General features: G+C 38.3%; 1 protein-coding gene across 2 annotated transcripts in view; it reads left to right on the top strand.

Annotated features, from left to right (window-relative positions):
- LOC112982166 (NAD kinase 2, mitochondrial) overlaps positions 1-21,832 on the top strand; it is a 37,780-nt gene that overhangs the window by 11,985 nt on the left and 3,963 nt on the right. The window contains exons 2-11 of one of the 2 annotated variants that reach the window (XM_026098346.2): positions 2,745-2,833; positions 3,188-3,276; positions 4,721-4,802; positions 6,691-6,774; positions 11,706-11,842; positions 13,110-13,188; positions 15,468-15,611; positions 17,674-17,729; positions 17,815-17,868; positions 18,356-18,479. In XM_026098346.2, the coding sequence (XP_025954131.1) occupies positions 2,745-2,833; positions 3,188-3,276; positions 4,721-4,802; positions 6,691-6,774; positions 11,706-11,842; positions 13,110-13,188; positions 15,468-15,611; positions 17,674-17,729; positions 17,815-17,868; positions 18,356-18,479 (938 nt within the window). The remainder of the gene's footprint in view (positions 1-2,744; positions 2,834-3,187; positions 3,277-4,720; positions 4,803-6,690; positions 6,775-11,705; positions 11,843-13,109; positions 13,189-15,467; positions 15,612-17,673; positions 17,730-17,814; positions 17,869-18,355; positions 18,480-21,832) is intronic. The other variant, XM_026098347.2, reaches the window with a different exon arrangement.

Raw genomic sequence — 21,832 nt, forward strand, 5'->3', positions numbered from 1 at the left:
TCAATTCAAAGAGGAGACCTCTACGTGCGTAATACCAGTTCTGTACACTGCTCTTAGCAAGAGTAGTGGTATACCATGGAAGTTTATTTCAGCCAGTCATCTGGATACCGGAAGCTTATTTGAGCTTTCTCCTCTTTTCTTCTTTCTGAAGCTGTTGATGAAATAATTTAACGTATCTAAGACAAATACAAGTTACGGAACAGATTTGGTTCTACAGCAGTGAAATTATTCCTCTCTCTTCTTGTTAGTAATACCAATGAAATGATAGCTAAAATGATACCACTGAAGTTGGTAGCTCAAATGCGTACAAATGATCATACAAAGAATCATTGCTCTAAGTCATTGTTCTGAGATAAAAAGCTCTCTTGGACCAAGCTGAAAGGGAATATGCTGACAAATGAGGTAAATAATTGCAAGATGGAGTTTGCAGTTTTTGTTGTGTGTGGAAGTAATAGTCTGTGGAAATAGTTTGAAAAACATATGCTGTAACAACAATTTGCTTGTCAGGTGCTTGTTGGCAAGAGTTTTAATCACAGATATTTCCAGAGGAGGCATGAATGAGAGGCTGTTGCTGGTGGAGCAATGTCAGTTTGTGCCCCAGAGAACACCGCTGGAAATACCTGTGCTAGCAAACCAAAGCTACGATGTTCAGGGACAGATTTCAACTGCAGGTGGTGAATATCTTCTTCCCTTCCCCTTTCTACTCTAAATGGGTCATGTGAGGCCGGCAGTAGACCCAGCCAAGGGCAGTGTCATGACTGACCCTAGTTTTGCATACTCTTTCCCCTCCCCACAGTTAACCCAGCAGCACCTTTCAAGTTTCCAGTGGAACACTGCATTCTCAAGGAGCTAGGAACTACAGCATTGTAGTTGGGGAGTAGAAAGAAGGGGTTAAAGTGTGTGAGGTGGTTAATGGGATGCCCCCCCCCCAAACCCCAACAACTAGTACTAACAAGTTTGATAGGGATGACTGGAAAGCTGTGTGTGGATGTTTTCTGATCGCCTGAATGCTTATCTTTGCTAGTGACCCAGTACAGCTGCAAGCTACTGGTACTGTCTACCTGTACTGCCATTGGTGGCACCCAAGCAGAGCAAGCCTGGGAACCCTTTCTATTGGAGATGCTTTCCTGATCCCAGCTCTAAGACCAGCTAAAGATGACATTTCTGCTAATATTGATTCTAAACAGACGTTGAGCAGGACAGAGCTGCAGTTCTAGTGTGGCCACTTCCACTGTGTTTTCTGTAGTTTCTTCAGCTATGAGTCTGTCTTTGCATTTATCTAGTGGTTGGATTTCTTGACATCAGTGAGTGACCCAGCAAATGCAGTCTTTCTAAATCTGTACTGGATTGCAGTTAACTGGAACTGTCATATCCTGCTGCTCTTCCGCTGTCTACTGTAGAGTTCTGTGGTGTGGGAATCTGTATGGAAATGAGATTAGATGTGGCTGTCTGGCACCACTTATTCTTGGATGGATGTGCAGTCTTGAGTAAAGACACATGAATAAATTGCTGGTGGTGCCTCTTCAAAGTTTCTGGCACAGATCAACTACTTTGTGCAGACTCTAGGAGAACTTTCGTTTCTGCACTGATGAAAAGGAAGCAGTGACTATATAATCATAGAATTATTCAGATTAGAAGGAATCTTAGGATGCCATCTAGTCCAGGGTACTGCTTGAAGCAAGGTCTCATTCATTGTGGATATATTTATTTATTTTCTAGCTTAAGGGCACCCCTTCCTTTTGTACCTTCTTTCTTCCACTTTCAAATTAGGCTTAACCTGCATACAAGCATGTATTTGATAGTGCTAGTCCCAAAAGATCAGAAGAAGGTGGAGGATTGAAGGGGATCAATGCATAAAGATGGTGAATGAATTCTTCATGCAGGAGCTTGTTGCAAAAAATCTAATCTTCAGCCTGAGGGCTACTTGCCTGTTCATTTGAGTCTATCCATATGAATGTTTGCATGGTCTGAAGAGGATGTCAAGTTTAAGTATTTAAATTCTTCTGCTTCCAAGATGGATGATGCTAGAATGCAGATGTTAAATACTGTTTGTCTTGTTTTTGTTATGAATTTGTTTGGAAAATCGGCTTTGTATTCTTGGTCCAATATCAAAAACAGTAGGTGGGTTGTCCTTAAGCTTGCGTGTGTGGGTGTGGTTTTTTTTTGGTCGTGCAGGGGAAATGTCATTCTTGTCACTAGCTGGCAGTTTTCCATTGTAGCTCAAATACAAGTTAAAGGTTAATTGCCAGATGTATCAAAATGTCTTCTTTTAAATTATCATTCATTTTGCTTTTTTCTGTGGTCCTCTTTGTGTATAGCACAACATTTATAACTCTTGAAGTAACTGGCTAACTTTGTGGTTAGACAATCTTGGTGTATGACTAGTATAGTTGATATAACTACATTTTATGTAGATTTACCTAGAGTTTAAATTACTTGGCAAATTCAGGGGAAACACTGCAATGGGATAGAAATCAGTGTGGCCTACTTGCTTGAATGTTCACTTAGGGCTATCAAAAAGTTCTATGGCTCTTTTCTGCCGTGGCCACATAACTAGGTTAATAACAACTGTGAACTTCAACTGACTGGTATGTATATGAAGAAGTAACTATTGGAATGTTTATAATGCAAGCATATACCTCTATGGAGATAAAATGCATGGTTTTTTTATAGCTTGTGTTTATCCTACCCAAGAGCACACATTGTAGTGGCTAGTTACTTAAAAATCAATTTCTGTCTTACAGCTTGCCTTGAAGGGATCTAACTATGCTGGTCTACTGGAGCGACATCGCATTCATACAAAAAATGTGGAGCATGTCGTAGACAGCTTACGGTAAGATTGTATGGGTATTGAGGATTTCAGGAACAGTGCAAATACCAATGGACTGTGTTAAACAATGAAACAAGCTTTGTGTGACAAACGCTAATGAAATAGGAATACTGAAAACAGGGTGATGTAGATGGACAGTAATTCCTGAAACAATCTTAATGTGAACTAGCTCAGTACACTTAACTAACACACTGCATTATTACCTTGAAAACAAATGAAAAAGATGTGAAGGACTTGTGTGAGAATCAAATGCTCTAAATACCGGTGTAATTAGTCCTTAATTACTTGTCAGTTTTTCAGAAGGATGTGACAAGGAACAATATAGGACACATTCAGGCTTTTTCCTGCACTTTATAGGAACGAGAGGATAGAAGTCCGTCTTGTTAAACGTCGTGAATATAATGAAGAGACAGTTCGGTGGGCAGATGCTGTTATATCAGCAGGAGGTATGACTTTATGGTGGGAAAGTATTTATTTCAGTATGTTTTCGTAGATAAACTTTCAAATTTTGCAGTGTGTGAAGCATCTAGAGGTATGCCCATTTTGGAAATAAATTGCTGATGCAATTGTCAGAAAACAGGAAAAAATGCAATGATTGTGACCATCGTCTCCTCCTCTAGTATTTGTAGCATTAGGAGGTGATTGCCAATGCTTGCCCACTTTGGAAAAATTTAGTATTATCTTGTGTAAGACAATTGTGAAGTCTACTGTAGTTTTCAGCTAAAGAGGATAAAATATTTGCTGTCATATGAGTGCATATAGCCCTAAAGCCTACACTCTGGTTTTAGGTGTGTGAGGTGAAGAGTAACGTTTTACTTTTCCCTTCCCCTTTCCAAATTTTTTTTGCTTTCACACTTACTGCAGTGACTGGAGTATCTAGTTGGATGGTATGAGGTAAAAGTATACAACTTCTGAACAGCCTGTGTTTGTTCAGTTTTATTTTGTGTTTTGCTGCAAGTACTGCAACATGTTCCTGATTCATGCTTAGAAAAGCAATGAGCTGCAGCTCCATTCTGCCTTTCTTTCCTCCCCTGGAGTCTACCTTGTTCTTGGCTAGTGGTTACCATAGTCAGAATTTGTAGAAAGGGATGCGTGTTCATACCTGAAGTACCCTAATATACTTCTGTAGATTCAGCAGACTCTTCTAAGTTGGAAATTAAAGGGAGGTGTGAATGTTTCCTCTGCCAACTTGGCTATGGCAACATCTGGCATAGTTATGAAGCCAGCAGCTAGGAAATAGTAATGTTTTAAACAACACCATCTAAGTTTTTTAGGACTCATATATTGGTGCAAAGACTGTTTTTGGATTATAGTTGTCCTTCTGTTTATAGGGACTGGAAAGAGATTGCTACTTATCTGAAGAAACTAGGGGCACTTAGTCTTCTATTTAAACAGTTTTATCTAAGATTTTTTTTCCCAGTTGTGTGTATTTGGAATCAAATAAGACCTTTAAAATTGTGCCTTCTAGCAGAAAACTGAGAAAGAACTAAAGCTACTGTTTTCCTGTGATTCACAGTAAGATCTGGTATTATGTTGTTTCCCATCTCCTGTGATTCTGATAGTATTTTCTAAACTTTTTTTATTAAAAAGAATTTCTTACCTGCTTTTCTCAAACTTGCTTCTGCCAAATTCAATTGCCTGGGTATGTATAGCTGTCAGAGGAGTAGTATTTTTTCAGTCATTTTTGTCAGCTTGAATTTGGTTGTCACTATCCAGTTTTAAATAGTTTCAGTAATTTTCCTGTTCCATTTTATTTTTGTGCAACTTACCTAATCAGTTGTTGATACAAAAGTGTGTAATAATAATGCTTCAATTCATGAGAGATTATTTTGTTTTGAATGCTAGAATGTTAAGTGAAACTAACTTTTTTTTCCGCTTTTTTTCTTGTAGGTGATGGTACAATGTTGCTGGCAGCCAGTAAGGTCTTTGATAAATTTAAACCAGTTATTGGAGTAAATACGGATCCTGAAAGGTAAGAACACATTTGGGAAAGCAATACTTCATTTAATATCAGGCATCATATGTATCTATTTTTTCATGATGCTTAATATATGAAGAAAAGGCCTTGAATATGGAGTTTTGGTAGTGTTAGATGAAACTGCTGTCTAAAATGAGAAGTCCTTTTAAACCGAAGTGGCTTTTTCTCATGTTCACAAATAGCCTTTTTCCTAGCAAAATCTAGTACCATGAAGTATGGCACTGTGTGAATTTATGCTAGCTGCAGCACAGCATACAGTAGCAGCACATTTGAAAGGAGGTTGACTGTGCAGTTATTTTGGTAGCAGGAATTGTTTGGAGTGATAGTGTAAGATAACTGATTGTTAATTAAAGTAAATGAATGTGTATGCTAAGTAGATGTTCCCAGAATGACATTTCAGGGTGTACTTTCTTGCTCCTGGTCACTGTGTAGCCCAGAACAAATAGGTGCTCTTGGACCAAGGTTTGGAGTGTGTCTAATAGGATAGGTTTGTGTTCTGGTTACAAACAGGCCTGCAAGGGCCTGTTATTTTCCCTCAGGTGGCTTTTTACCTCCTCCACTGGCATTTGGCAACATAAATGTGTGTTCTAGTGGATTATGAAGTGAACCTATTGCTACTTCTTATTACAAAAATGTACAAATGAGTTATCCTGTCCCATCTGAAAGGATATTAAAAAGTATTGGATAAGCAATAACTTCTTAAACTGCCACAGCTGTGTTCACACACAAGTATAATGGCACTCAGAGCCAGTTAACTTGTATTACTAACCAAAAGCTCCAAGCTAGAGATGAGTGTATAGAATAGTGACTGGAAAATGCAGAGCTCTTTTTAAAATAATAATAATAAAAATAAGAGTGGCACCTGAATATTCGGAAACTTAATTTGTTTATCAAGAAGGTAAATCCTATTGGAAATCTGATAGGACCTCAACAGATGATGATTTTGTTTTGTTTTGTTTTTCTTCTCACCCCTGATTCTTTCATGTAAATCATATCACACTTCAGAGGACACTGTCTCCTCAGCCAGTTAATGGCATTTAGTTGTCCGTCCTCTTATAACTCCACGCAAGCTGCATTCACCTAGCAGTAAGATTGATTTGAGCAGGTGGGTACAGTGTATTAGCACTGCCTGGTTGGCATAACCTTCAAATGGATGGCAAGTAAAAACTCAGAATGCACCAAGGCTCTGTCTGTTGAGACTTCTAGACTTGGGTTTCTGCTTCTGATGTTCCCTGTTAATCTAATCTTAGCTGATGAGAAAGTGATGGCCAGAAGGGTTTAATTCTTTCCAGCCCCTGCTCCTCTTCCAAAACTTTTCAAATGCTGTGAATAAGATACTCTATAGTATCAAGCCTGGGTAGCAGAGTTTAAATAACAACTGCCTTCTAGTTATCAAATATCACTTGTGAAAGGGGATCAGCGTTTGGTTTTCTGGCTCGGATGTGAGATTGTTTTGACCTGAGGCATGTCACTTACCTGTCTGTTATCACTAACTTATCTGTAAATGGAGAAAATATTCTTTCTAACTTGGAAGGTTTATTAAGTTGAAGTTCCTTGCATAGAACTATGGTGACAGGAACTATGTTAGTACCAACATATTTCTACAGGATTACTAGCTTAACAGGAAGTTTTTAGGGGAAACGAGGAAGTAAGCTCATCATGCCTCCCCCCCCCCCCCTTTTTCTTTGGGCCTGAAAGATCTGTGCTATTGCTGATGTGTTATGTATGTAGGAATAGTACAGTATCATAGTTGCAGTATCGTAAAGGTCAGAAATCTAGCTTTGCTTCATGCAACCAAAAGAGCTGGTTTTTTGTTTAAAGGAATGAAATCTCAGAAGTTATACTCTCATTTTCATTGTCTTTATTCCTTTCTTGCTTCCAGATCAGAGGGCCACTTATGCTTGCCTGTGAGGTATACACAGTCTTTTCCTGAGGCACTACAGAAGCTTTATCGTGGTGAGTTCAGGTAGGATTCACTGATCTTTGGTTTAAAAAAAAAATAGTATTGTGACAGGATTAATGATGTGCAATTCCTAAGGAAGAGATGATGCTTAGTAAAATCTTGATGCCTCAAACTGTGAATTCTGTAGATTTTTACCATATTGAAGAATGGGTTTGTGGTTGAAAGTGGGATTGGAATACAAAGCATAAAACTGGCTACCAGTTCCAGCAAAGAGACTTCGCTATGACCTTCAACAGTTGACTGACTTTTCTGAATTACCAAATGTGTAAACAAGGAACTGTAAAACTTATGAAGGATGCACTGGTTTACATGTTTTAACACTTGAAAGCATACTTAGTAGAATGATGGGCCATATTAATATCTTGTAGGCAGAATCTAATGAGCTATAAAATATATATAATTACATAATTAGGAGATGGTCTGTGTGATGCTTCTGAGGTTTTGGTGACTAAATGTAGAACAGCTTAAGTGCTGTTACCAGAGTAATGTTAGTGAAAGGTTTTTTTTTTTTTGAATACTGAAGTTAGCTTGATACTTGCAATACTCGCTATTCGTAGAATAGAAGAATCTCACTTGAATTAAACAGGCAGCAATATGAATTTTAAAAAGCACATTAGGGGAGTTTTTCATAGACTTATTTAAAAAGAATCTTTCTGTGCTGTATTAACATTCTGGATTGTTTATACAGTGGCAAACCATCAAGCAGAAATAACTCTTTCATATGAAAATATTGCAATTTTTTTTGTTTATACTTCTAGTATATTTGTAGCTTGACTGAAGTGTAATTTTATTTGCGGCATAGTAGAGGAGGCTTCTAGAATCAGGTTAAAACAGTCATAAGGACTCACTGTAAATAACTGAATGATTCAATCTGTTACTAAATGAAAAGGCACTTTTAACTCTGAGACTTGGAGAGCAGAAGCTTTAAACTGTCCATCATGTTAAGTGGTTTAATTAAATCTGGTAGTGTTCATGCAGGTAACCTTCCTGAAATGGTAACTGCTGCCATGTTAGATTGCCATCTAACAGTGCCGTTGCTGGCACTCCTGTTGTTGCTTGTTATGGACCTGAAGTCTCATCAGAGCTAAACAGCAAGCATTTTTCTGTTATTGTTCTGGAATAAGTTTGACTGAAAACTTACATCCCTTAGCAAGGACCTTTTCAGCGCAAGGAGCATCTATTCTTACTGGAGTCCTCAGAGCAGCTGTTACGTCACATCCTTTCATTATGTGGTTCAAAGCATAGCTAATGTGCATTCCTTTTGTATCTTGATGTTGCTGTGCTGTTCTGCTCACCCTTGCAAGGACTTGAGCACGAAGCCTTTCTGTATCTGCCTTTGGAAGCAGCTCAACTACTGAGAGCAGGGGGAGACTGGCTGTATCTTTGATATTTATTCTCAGGTGGAGACCTGGGTCGTGTCACCGAGAGACCTGTGGAAGTGTCTGCTTGGCCACAATAGCTCATTTTTTTCTTTCCTTCCTCAGATTCATATTATACTAATATCTTTGTGCATGTCTGTGTAGGCATGAGTTTACAGGAATGTGTGGTAGTGCTAAGGGGACATATTTCCTGCTCCCCTGTTACATACTGAAGTGGTTTACACTTCCCCTATCTGTGCTTTCCTACAGCGTGTCAGTTTTCATGCCAAGTTTAAGTTAAGGAGAAGCTTTGGAACCACTGATGAAGACTGAGCTCTGCAATTTTGGTGCATCCCCTTTATGTGACTTCCCTTTTTTGTTTTCCAGTATGAAATATTTTGAACTGGTTTGGGTTACTGAACTGTTTGATCTAAATAGAACAAGTTCAGTCACAGTCAAAACCTAAACCGTACTTGAACGTAGGTCTCACTAGTTATAAACAGTGACCTTTCCCTGTTCTGAAAGCCTCAAAATCATTAGTTGCAAGCAAAGTAGAAATCTGCTACCAGTTTCAGAGAAATTGGAACAGTATCTCTTTAAATGAGTCATTGGCAGTGTTGTGTGCATTTTGTTCAGGCACAGAGACAGCAAAACTGAGCAATGAGTTTGGCAGGGAACAGGATGGATTGGGAGGGGGACACTGAGACAAGTAGAAGATTTGGAAGTCAGGGTGTGAAGCTAATATTTCAGTACCGCAGTAGAGACTCGGTTGAGAAGTCCATAGTACTTTAGTTCTATCAGCAATATTTTCATTTCCCTTAAATAACAGAACAAAACTGAAATATAAATTGCCTCCAGTTAAAACATCTTCCAGAATATTTAGGCTAGAGAGTTTGTTTCACTGTCAGTGTAAACACCTGAGTTGTTAATTTAATGAGCTAACATTTCAGTCCCAAGCCCCCCTGCAACAGGAAGGAGTTAACTGCAACTGAAGGAATAGCGGTCTGGACAACAGAAGGGGTAGCTCATAATTCTTAAGGGAGGAACAAGAAGTACAGCAGGAGAAATGGATTACAACAAAGCAGTGTAAAACACGGTGGGAATTGAGATTGAGAAGGTGCAAAAGAAAGTAAATTTTAAGGGGAGAGAAGGATCAAGAAAACTGGCATTGCTCTGAAAAAATGATTAAGTGCCAACTTAATTGGAATGTGGTTGTAGATAGACTTGAGCTTGTGAATTTGCCTTTAGCAAGCAGAGATTTGAGAGAGAATGAAAATTCAGTCAAATTAGAGACAAGGAATATAAAAGTATACACATGCAGGAATGAAATTATTCCATGCCTTGATTTTTGAAATACCACTGACCAGGAATATCAAGGATAGGTATGTAAATATAGTAGTGGAAGATCGAAGAAATTGTAAGCAACAGGGAAAGAAAACAGCAGACGATACTGAGAGCACTGGACTGACTTTAGTCACCTTTCACTAGGAACATGACTTTCTCAGATTCCACCATTAATTCTACTAATAATGAAAATCTCGGGGCAGATTAGGAAGACAGTGGGTTGTTGATGACTTGGCAGTTTTCAGATTTATTGGGCCTAAGGAAACTTTTTAAATAGGTGGGTAACGGGATGAAACTGTCTGGAAGAGCTTTTGGTCAGAATTCCTGAAGGACAGGGAGGTGTCAGTGACCAGAAAAGGGGTTGTCTTCATTCTCCAGGTATGTGGCAGTTATGTTAGTGAAACAGCCTGTGTAAACGCTTCTCTTGCAGTCCTCTGTAACAATCAACATCAAGACTTTTTAAGAGCAAACAATGTCAGACTATCCATGTTTCTTTTTATGGCAGTAAACAGTGTAGCACTATCTCAGAATAGTAGCTGGCCTATTTGCTTATTTTATAGGAGTTTGGATGCATTCTAGCATGAGTATTGTAAGGAAGCTAGTGTAATGATATCTATTGCAAGCTGGCTGCCTGCCTGCCTAAATTGTATTTGGAGTATCAGGGCAGGTAGCTAATTATACTAAGGGTGTACTGAATGCAGCTCTACAAGGATGTCCCTTGGGCTTTGTACTATCCAGTACTTTCTTTCATGATCTGGATGAAGGAATAAATAGATAGTACATTTATTAAAGATGAAGGTAGCATGAACTACAGACATTTAGGAGAACAGGATTAGAATCCAAATAGACTGAGACATTGAAATAAATGCTTTGCAATTCAGTCAAGACATGTGCAAAGTATTGCATTTACTGATTACAACAATCAGATGCACAAATGCACAATGAAAATGACAGGCAGATGTTTCTCAGAAGTATCTTGAATTATAATGGATTGAAAACAAAATGTAATTTAGTGTCAGCATTGCAGAAAAAGCAAACATCATACAACTTTGTATAAACAGAAGTCATATTTAAGATGTGAAGTAATTATTCCTCTTTATGTGGCACTAGAAATGCCTCAAATGGTATTCCACGTGAAGACTTGAGTATTGAGGTTTCAGAAGAGCAACAGCAATAAAGCTGATTGGAAATTCCCCTCCATTCTCCCCCAAGAAGTTTTAGGAAAATTGATGCATTAAGTAAGGTGCATGGAAGAGAACTGAGTTTGTTCAGTTTAGGAAAGATTAAGTGAAGTTATGATATATATTTGAAGATTAAAGTTACTGCAAGACAAGATGATGTCCTAATTCAGGAGATGGAGAGAAAGTAGTAATGGATTTTTATCCAGCCTAAATCTTCCTTGCTGTTATTTCAGGAAAAATGTAAGCTGGTTACTGTGACCCAAATGTCAGCAATGTGAACTGGCAAAAGCTGTGTTCAAAACATTTCATTGTGATTTGCTTTCTGAATCAGAACTGCTACTACTGCTTTGTTTAATATAGTCTCTAAATCCTAAGAGGAAAAAGGCATTGATTTCTAGGAAAAAAACAAAAATCTAAATGATGTAATAGCTTAATGAAGAGTGCATTTTATATCCTTTTGTTTCTTCATTTGGACTTCTCTCTCAAGCATCCTAAAGAACTTACCAGGCCAGGAGATTATTAAAATGACAGGATACTTAAGGCACTTATAGAGAAAGGAATGAACAGAGCTGCTGTTCTGGGTCTCTGCAAAAATAAGCAAGTGATGGCAAAAATCCAGCAGCTATTGCTGTGTGAATGCCTAAGAGCCTGTTACTCTCAAACTCATTGTGTCAGTCATTAATTCATAAGATAGGATCATATGCTTAAAAAGATAAGATGTTATATGTTATGTTTGTAGATTTATGTTATATGTTTGTAGATTTCTTTTGGCCAGTGTCATCTTATTTCACACATACAAAAATCATTAGCTAGCAAATTGGTAAATGTAAAATATTTACATTTGAATATGATTGATTTTTCTAAATTTGAAAGTGATAGTGGAAGCTATGAAGCTTAAAAAGTTATTTGGAATGTGCTTAAACTTTTGATCTTAAAATGCTCTGCTTTGAGAGTGAACCAGTGAAACTCTTCTATCTTCAAGACTCTGATCCTAGCTAACTTTACAATGAGCATTTCAGCTACTGATACCAATTTCTTTCTCCTTTTTAAGGTGGCAGTGGCGGCAACGAATCCGACTGTATCTTGAAGGAACTGGTATTAACCCTACCCCTGTAGATCTACATGAACAGCAGCTAAGCCAGGAGCAATACAGCAGGGCTCATATAAATGAAAGATTCCAGGATCAAAGTAGGTTAAAGTTTGTGACAAGAATGTAACCATTTTGCCATAATACCTTGGAATAGGAAATATGGATTCGTAAGAATTCATTAAGTGTTTGAAGTCTGGTTGCTACTAGGCTGATACAGATACAAACATTTGAGAAGCGAGGAAGAAATGACTCTTCGTAGCTCAGACTCTAAGGCTTTGTTTTTTAAGGGAATACCATAGGTTTTTATGTGCTTCTTCTGCACTGCACACTTAGAACTGGAATTTAGTATTAACAGTTAATTTATAGGCTTTTTTCCTTTTAAGTATGTTATCTATTGGAAAAATATTTAAGCTTTTTAAATGGTGTCTCTTAGCGTTACTGTAAAGATGTGGGGTTACTACATAAACAATTCACCATACAATTAGGTGTTTTGGACTAAAACTCTGAGTGTGTGTGTGTGTGTGTGCGCGCTCTTAACTTGTGCTGAATTTGAGGTAGGTTACCTCACAATTAAAGAAAGCCTATCTCAGACTGCCTGCAAGTGGCCATAAGTGTGCAGATATCTGTATAGGAAGGTCATGCTTTAACTTTTTTGTTACTGTTATTGAAAGATGGGAAGTCTCAACAAGGAAATGGTATTCTTTAATTGCTGCATAAATAGCTTGTAGAATTTATTTGTATAGTAAGACAAATTATTGTAACTTCGAAAGAGGAGGATTGAATAGGATCAGAATGTTTTAGAAAGGAGAATTTCTTTCTGGGTAATTCTTAAGTAATAAAACACTTTCAGTTGTTTTATTTATGGTGGACTGAAGATAAGTTTGTCTTTGCTTCTAGTCCTGGATTTCCCCACTGGGAAGTCGTTAGTCAACATGAACACTATCTTAATCCCCATTAATTAGCAGTTAGTCTGTGGTGCGTACTCTAAATCTTCGAAATATATCCAAAATGTCTGTTAAGTCCCTGTCAGTGAACTTCACTAAGCTAGAGGAGTGACCACTGACAGAAGAGAAGAGTTCAACCTGTCTGGTTAACCACAAGTTTGAGCAAAAACAGTGTTTGAAAACGTGTCATTGTTTTACTGGCCTTGGTTCAAATACTTGTGGTCTCCAGTGAAGGACTGTGATTGGATACAGAAGGAATTGTTGAAAAAAAATGAGTCCTTGAGGACAACTGAACACTGAGAATCAAGGTCTGGAATGCAATCCCAGGCAGCAGACTACATTCTCCAGAGAGTCATGAATTGTTTTTGAAAACTTGGGTTTTAGAGCCATGACTTGAAACAGCTATATTCAATACCTGCAGGATCTGAGATTTCTGGTCCTCATCTTTTGCCAGTGAGAGCACTCAATGAAGTCTTCATTGGGGAATCTCTCTCATCCAGGTATGTTTAATTGTTTACTATGGCAGCAAGGCACAACTGACTTTATTTTTTAATGACATTGCAGTGGGCGATTGGTAATGGGAAGTCTTTGCTGTGAAATTTCTGTCTTAGTCTGTGAATATATAACACTGCATTGTTGCTGGTTTCAAAGTTTTCAATTCAGATATTTTTTGGTGTAGTGATATGAATTTGTGTTTTCCCCCTTCCTGTCTGACCATTCCAGGTTTCATTATTCCTGGCTGTTTTTCCTCTTTGTTTTTTTACTCCTTTCCTGGCTAGTTCTTACATAATCAGATACCTTCAATTGCTATCTTTACAGTGGATTGAAGATTTTGATGTCTATCCTTAAATTGTCTCTCGTTCTGCATCTTTTCCTAAATCTTATTGTAAGCTTAACATGACCAAACTGAAATCCTAGTAACTTCTCCTTTCCCCCTCTTTGTCATTAGAGGCAAAGGTAACGGTGTCCCTTTGGCTGAACATTTGTTATTATAGGAAAATGTCTGACACTTCTTTCCTTGTTTTAAGAAACCAGTTTATATCAAATCCTGGTATTGCATTCTGCAAAATACTTTTAAGACTATCCTTTCCATCCTGAAGATAAAGGCATCTCTGCTAATCAAACAAGAAGGATGTGGGGAATGTGATTGGGGCTGTGGGAAAGGAGTTAAAGTGTGATCCTCAGTCAGGACTTTTGGCCAAACTCTTACTTGTATTTTATATTCCTTTCCCTTTTACTCTGTGTCTATCTTTTTTTTTTTTTTTTTTTTTTTTTTTTTTTTTTTAACCTTTAGAGTGTAACTTCTTCTTGTGTTTGTACAGTGCCTGGGACACTGTGGTTGCTGCTGGAAACAGTATAAATGTTCCATGAGTGCTTTATCTTCCATCTGGACTGCAGCCTCAGACTGGCAGAAGGAATTAGTCTCAAACAGATACAAATCTTGCTTTCTACTAAATCAAACCTAATTTTATCAAGATGCTAAAAAGTTTCTCTAACATATAGTGATGGAGGAAGACAAAGCTGCCTCCCAACACTTTACAATAACCCTCTACTTCTGAATGCCAGAAGTACATTGTGCTCTTTGGTTCCAGTATATTTGGCAAGCACCGAGGAATGCAATACCTGTAGGAGCAAATTTCTAGTAGCAAATGTTGTGTATAATAATAACCCTAGGTGCTTCTAAGGGCTTTTTCTGCATGACAGTTGAGAAAGCAAGGAAACTGAAAAAGAAAAATCATATCTAGTTTGCAAAAACTGTCTTAAACTGAATCAAGCTGTGCATCTGTGTTCTTGTTTCTAGTTCTTTCATCTTTCCATATTTTCAAGAGCGAGTATGCATAATGCTCTTAGTCATAAACAGTCTAAACTGTTTGACGCCAGATATTCAAGAAATATATTCTTCCCAGTCTATCCAGACTGAAACTTTCATCACCCAAAGCAATTCAGTAAGCTCCTTTTACTGAGAAGGGTGTGACTCAGTCATGTTGAACACAATGAATGTGTTTTTCTGAAGGGGCCTCTATTGATCTGAAGACTATACCATATTGTTGGATTAGACATTGCAGTATGAACGTCAGCAACTGTAGTTCATAGATAAATGCTTAGATGTTCTGAAGCTGATGGAAAGAGATGTTCTGGTGGCATAGGCCTAACATTAGTGAGGAATTCCATGAGATACGAATAATACCATGCAAAATGATGGTTGTGCCCGAAGACTTATTACACTGAGTTTTAGGAAGAATTTGCCCTGGAGAGAAACTAAGTCTGCTGACTATGGTCAAGCTGAAACTGTTCATGAAGAATCACAGTCGATTTTTAATTACTGAATTGATCAAGAATTCAGCTTGAAGCCGTGCTATTACTCACTGACGTTGGAATTTTTTACCTCTTAGTGTTCCCTGATGTAATTTTATGAGACCCAATCACAGCATAAGCACAATTTATGCGGTAGTTCAACAATTATGCAAGGAAGGTAAAGTATTTGTAGTTTCATTTGTAAGTCCAGCAAACCCTTTGTATATACAAAGTTATTGCCAGATGAACTACAGATTTCTTTGCACAGAATTTAATATGAAAAGTAGCTGCAGAAAAACTGCTTAAAAGTTCATCCTGCAAATCACATTGTCTATTGTAAAAACTGCTATAAAACAGTGAATCAAAAGTGGCTGCCAAATCAGAAGTACACTGTACAAAGCCTGTGAAATTGTCATCCATATTTGAAACTGGCCCCTCTAAATTTTTATGTGCCTGATAAGGCTGTGTGTTCTGTCTCATTCAGGGAGAACTATAAGTCCTGCAAACCCAGTTTTAAATTCTCGCTTCATAGGGCCTCCTATTATGAGATATCAGTTGATGATGGTCCATGGGAAAAACAGAAGAGTTCAGGGCTTAATGTATGCACTGGAACAGGATCAAAAGCATGGTAAGTTCACATCACTGCTTTGACAGAAAAGATTGTTTCAGATAAATGAGCTTTTGATTAATCTATTTCACTTAAGCATCTTACCCATATTGAGGCCCTCCTGGGCTATGGTCAGTCAATGCATGGCACAGCTATGTCCAAATGTTTTCAGTATGGTTCAAAGCTGTCTCAGGTGTTTGAGAAGAGCAGAGAACCCCCCACTTGCAAGGGTGAAGAGGAGGGGGAGAAGAATAAGGAGCTGAGGGATTGTGACAGAAATTTACTGTAGCTGTAACTTTGTCAGGTGAAGGAGGTTGGATGCTCTATGTAGAGATGACTGGGGTCGGTGAGGAAAAGAGATCCTGCTCTGACTTGCAGCGCACAGAAGGGGATTTCCTTGAACTACTCCTATTGGCTAAAACAAAAATATTTAGATGTAGCAGTTCGGAAAACTAAAATCTAAGCTCTAAGTAGAATGGGAAAACACATACTTGGAAGCTGTGTTAACAGTGTTCTCTGGCACATGTATTGTCCGTTCTCTTTCCAACCCTCTTTTAAACTTCATTGAAAAGGCATGGTTTCTTTGCCAAAGTACTTCCCTAAAAGGGCATGTCTAAGTGGAATTACAATAGCCTAATCAAAGGGTTAATGTTCTTAACTTCAGTTTAAACAAGTCACATTACTGCATGTAGATATAATACGTGTAATTTTCAGAGATGTGAGAAATGTACAGGGAGAGCCTGTTTCATTTGGAAATCTGGCTGTGCTTATGGTTTAAGGTTGTACAACAGGGCTCTGGATTTATGTGGAAGACTAACATGGACTAAAACTGAAGCTTTTACTGAAATACAAAAATGAATATTCATGCTGTAACTATGGTTACTGGGTTTTAGTTTGCATTGTACTTCAGGATCTTGCATTCAATGAGCATAACTTGGTTGTGGAAGCTGCCAGGGATGAAACTGGCAGATTTCTGGGGGAACTTTCCAAGTTTTCAGGACCTTGGGAATGCTCTGCCTTAGCCTAAAGCTATTCTTACGCATTTTATCTGTTGCTTATACATTCTGTGCTGAGCAATCCCAGAAGCAGGGACCAAATCCCAGGATTGTGCATCTTCAGTGCCACAATCGTGTTTACTGCTGACTTCTCTAAGCTTACTCTGTGGCTTGGGTTCTGCCGCTTTATGATTCTGGTATGCTATGGTGCACTGAGGACCCAGCCTCAGAAAGATGACCTTCCTTAGACTGTGATTAAGGTGGTCTCTTGGGAGTTCAGGCCTCTTCAGCCTGAGAGGAATTTAAATCCTCCAAATGCTTTCTTGAGCTGCAAAAAAATGCATAAAAAGTAGCTAATTAGGAAAGAACAACTTCGGATTCTGCATCTCAGTTTCTCCTGAGCATCTGCTTGGGCTTGCAGGTGGGCAAGGAGTATAAGAGAGGCAACTTTGGACAAAAGTCCGTGGCATTTTCTGTAGTCTGCTAGGTGTGTGGTGGTTGTTGAAACTGAGGTTTCTTGCTGACTTGCCATGTACCCAAATGTGACAAAAGCAAAAAGTGTCTGATCTGATTGTTTTCTATCTGCACTACAATTCTTGCACAATTCAAGCACACAGCTTATGGTATACTTACACTGACAAAGTGGCATAAGATTTGTAAACAAGTGTTGAGTCCAGTAAGTTAGAAATAACACAAGGAATTAACTTGCGAGAGGTAGACTAAAAGGATAAAAAAAAGCATACACAACCTGTACAACTATCACGTTTCAATTTTTTTAATGTAGACCTAAATCATCAATTATTTGGTTTTTAAGGCAGGAGAACTATTGATAGGGAGACTGAACCCTGTGTATCATGCTCTTCCTTCCTGAAAATTTCACTTAATGGATTACTAAGGTTTACCAAACCACAGATAGATTTGCAACCCAAGAGTTATTTTAGGGTATTTTCCAAAGAGACTGATATCAGCCTACACTTGATAGTGTTCTTTTATTATTATTCTTTCTGGAGTGAAATCTAATTCTTACCTGTATGGAAGTGTGTTTTCTCAAATTGTATTGCTTAGCAAACTTTTATTTCTCTGTCTAGGTCCTATAACATTAACAAGGTAGCAAATCAAGCTGTTGAAGAGATCCTTAAGATTGGTGAGTGAACAATGTGGCACTACTGGCTAAGTTTATCTGAAGATACTCCTATCTAATTGGGACTCTCTCTCTCTTGGCTCAACAGCTAAAAAGCATGGAGGTTTGAATCTGCCATTGAATGCAGAACTAGTACAAAAAGGTTAGTGAAAATGACAAGTTTTCTTTAAACTGTAACAACTTTGACCAGTTCATTTTGATTGTACTCTAATACTCAACAATGAATTTGGTATTTTAGTACTCTTGTGCTATTAGCCTTTCTTAAAAACACTTGTAAGCTTTGAAAAATACGCTTTTTTGTGTGTATATATGTTTATATATACACGTGTGTGTACACACACACACGCATGTATATTTTTCATATATATGTGTCTCTTCAGGAGAATACCAATTCTGAAATTCAAAACAGCTAATACTTAATCACCGGAAGAGAGCTGATGAATATTAGTCATGCAGTGGAACTGAAATAGGTCTTCTGTACAGTTAAATGCTTTTTAAAGTGAAGGCTATGTAACATCTGGTAAGACTCAGTATTACCTCTAGGTAGGGAAAGCTGCTCTTTCCTGAAGGAATGGATATTTCTGAGAATTTTCTCTGGAAAAACTGATGGCTGATTTCTCTGCTTACAGTAACAAATGATTACAATGACTCCCTGCTCTATAGCCCAGAAGAACCAAAGATGCTTTTCAGTATTCGAGAACCTATTGTAAACAGAGTTTTCTCAAGTAGTCGGCAGCGTGGCTTCTCTTCAAAGTAAGTATTGGCTGCAGTAATTACTGAAGAGTTATTTCATTCTGTTTATTTGTTGACGTATGAGTAACCCAAGAGTTTCACTTGCAGTCTTTCAACTCCCAGTTCATGTTTTGAGGATTACTTTTATAGGAACAAGAAGAGAGTGTTTGTAAGTTGCATTATACCCTTTTATAGTGTTTGATGTATGCACAATCTTACGGAATAAAAGAATTGCACTGTGACCAGTTTTGGGTGTGTGCCATCCCCACCCACTGTAAGACAGGCATTGATAAAGTGGAGTAAATCCAGCAAAGGGCCACTGAGTTGATTAGGGGGCTGGAATATATGATATATAAGGGAGAAACTCAAAGGGATCTGGTTTTGTTTAGCTTGGAGAAGAGAAGGCTAAACAGGGGAAATCCAATTCCTGTTTTCAGGTACCTAATGGATGGTTACAGGTGAGACTGAGTTAGATTCCTTTCAGAGGCACACAGTGAAATGACAGTAGGCAACAGCCAAGATTGTAGGATGGAAAATTCTGACTAAATATAAGGAAAAATGTTTTCATTGTGAGAAAGGTCAGACACTGGCATAGGCTGTCTAGAGATTGTTGTGTCTCTGTCCTTGGAGATAGTCAAAACCTTGACTGGGCAACCCTGCGCAACCTAATCTCTTTGAAGTAAGCCCTGCTTTGAGTGGAAGGTTGGACTAGGTGCCCCTTGTAATCTAAACTATTATATAATTTGGTTGTCCTAATTTGGGGAACTTTTTAGGGAGTTTGCCACAATTAAGTAAATATGAACACATGCAACCGTTGCTGTAGTTATTCTGAAAGTTAATTAAAGAACAGTAAGATGTTTCAATATTAACCAGATGTGTTCAAACTTAGGTCAAAACAAATCTCTAAATGAGTTTTGAAATGTTATTTAAAATAAAATTTGCTTCATCTTACCTTGTATAGGAGAACTTGAAGGAAGCCCAAATTCCCTTTCTTTTGACCCAAATCAGTGTTACAACAAATCTCTTATGACCTAGTAAAAAGGACATATCTGTCTGTTGGACTTAAATGTTACCATTTTAGAGAAGTTTTCCATTGAGAGTGAGTCATGTCTTTAAATATTTCCTGCTGCTTAGTCATTTTGATCTGGGAGGTCTCAAAGGTAAATAAATCTTTTTAAGAGACAGTAAGAGGGGTTAAAATAAGAGCAAATAACTGCATTTTCATACATGGTTTCTACAGGATTCTTGTCTTAGTTTTCTGCATGGGATATACTATAAAAGCTACAATGGAGAGAGAAATTACGCAAATACGTCTGCCCATTACTTCCCTTTTGAAGTAGTCTTTGCTGCCTGTCACTGTTGGTCTTCAGCTCTTGTTACTAGAGATCTTCCCTTTGTTCTTCCTGTTTTTTGAGATACTTCAGCTGCCCAGAATGAGATGAAGGAGCAGAACATGCTTTCAAGTTCTTCTGCAATGTCTAGACTTGGCTCCTGTGCTTGTAGTGTTCCGGTGTTTCTTCCATCTCAGTGACAGCCTGAACATGCTCTTACTCTTGTGCTCAGGCACAAGGAGACAAGATACAGACAGGGAACCAGTGTCTTCATTTGCACTGGTAGACAGCACCTGCTTATTACAGGATGTCTATGATGTGGCTGTATTGTATGCTGTTATTTCAGAGCATGTCCTAGTTACCTTGATGTGAGACCATCTGGATGGAGATCCTTTTGTAAGCTTCCAGAGCTTTTTTGGAGGGCATGTTTCCTTAAGTGCTTCCTCTCTCTCTAGAGAACTGCCTGCATCCTCATATCATGTGGATGTTTTTGAGGCATTTGGTTTTCTTAGGAAGAATAATGCGAAGTGCCGAGTAGCTTGCTGGTTATGTAATTCATTTTGATAGTCTGCATAGAGGCAGCAGTTCTTTTGGTTTACTTAGTGATGGAGACTGGGCTTGGCGATTACCTTCAGTTGTCTGACTGGAACAGTTTTTGAGCAGCGTCATTAGATCCTGCAACATAATGGAATGCAGAGAACACCTTGGTTGGCCTTCCCTGAAATTCAGTCAGCCCTCATACTGGACGGCTTTTGTACTTACGGAGTCCAGGCTTTCCGAAGTGATGGGTCTTCTGACTAACAGCAGAAAGGTTTCTTCAGCATACCTACTTGGATAAAAGTACTGGGTTTTCATTCTGGTGTTGGGGTAGGTCTGAATCTTCCAGGTGGACATTAGTTGTTCTTGGTTATGTGCTTGGACTGAAGAAAGCTGTGTTATCAGTTTTCCTGAAGAGGAATGGAGGCCCACACTGCAGAGCCTCTACTCATCTTAAAAGAAAAGGCTCCTTGTTTTGTTCCACTTCTGACTTCTATTTTTTGCATGGTTCATGAAAATAAAAAGATTTGTCAGGGATGTAAGTCTGGTACTGACATCTAGCAGAACATTTTCTGAGCCATTTGAATCTGATAGTGTCCTTGTTTGCTTTTCTATGAAGGTGACCACCTTGATATCTACTCCCTAAGTAGGGAGGGTTGGAGTACGTGGTTGGAAACAACCATGTAATCCTCAACTCTAAAACTCATTTATAGCACCTCTTGCTAAGATTGTAACAGCTCTAGAATATCATTAGGACCTTTTCCTCTGCATTGGCGTGATCAAATTTGTCAGCCTCACATAAATTAACACTGTATGAATAAATGTCTCCTTTTATTTCTTCTGAACCTGTTGCTTGCTGCTTTTGATCATCTTGCCTAATTTCACCTCATTTGAAGATACAATTTCAGATATTGTTGAAAACACAAATTTAACAAAATTAGGGTGGGTCTTTATGTTGTTTTGACCCACCCAATAACCAATATTCAAAGAAATCTAGGGCAGAAAGTGTTGATGTGGATCCAGTTCTGAGCAGCTGATAGGTTTCCCACAGGTTAATCAAGTTGTATTGGAATAAAATTTAATAGACTTATTTGACCCTTACATAGTGAGAATGGGATACGATAGTTTAAAAAGGGTTGATAAAGTACTGCATAATTGAGATGGAAGCTGTATTAAACAAATGTAGTGATGGCTGTTTGCCAAATACTATGACCTCTCAAAGGCTGACCTGTATTTCTTCAGAAAGGGTTACTTTTGTAACCTGCAAGAGGGCATGGGTGCAGTTTTGGGTAAGGTGTCTGAGGCTTGTGGCATTCAATAAAAGGCAACCGAAACCCAGCTTAACTAAATGTAGGGAAAGTAATGAAGTAGCTTTGGGTGCGAAGACCTGTGCTAACCCAGTAGTGGGGATTGTGTGTGCTGCGTTCTTCTTAGAGTGATGCCAGACCAATTAACACCCTTAACCTTTGAAATTATGGCCATAATTCCAAGCTCTTATGTTTGTGA

The sequence above is a fragment of the Dromaius novaehollandiae genome, chromosome W (genome assembly GCF_036370855.1).
Source record: "Dromaius novaehollandiae isolate bDroNov1 chromosome W, bDroNov1.hap1, whole genome shotgun sequence".
NCBI lineage: Eukaryota > Metazoa > Chordata > Aves > Casuariiformes > Dromaiidae > Dromaius > Dromaius novaehollandiae.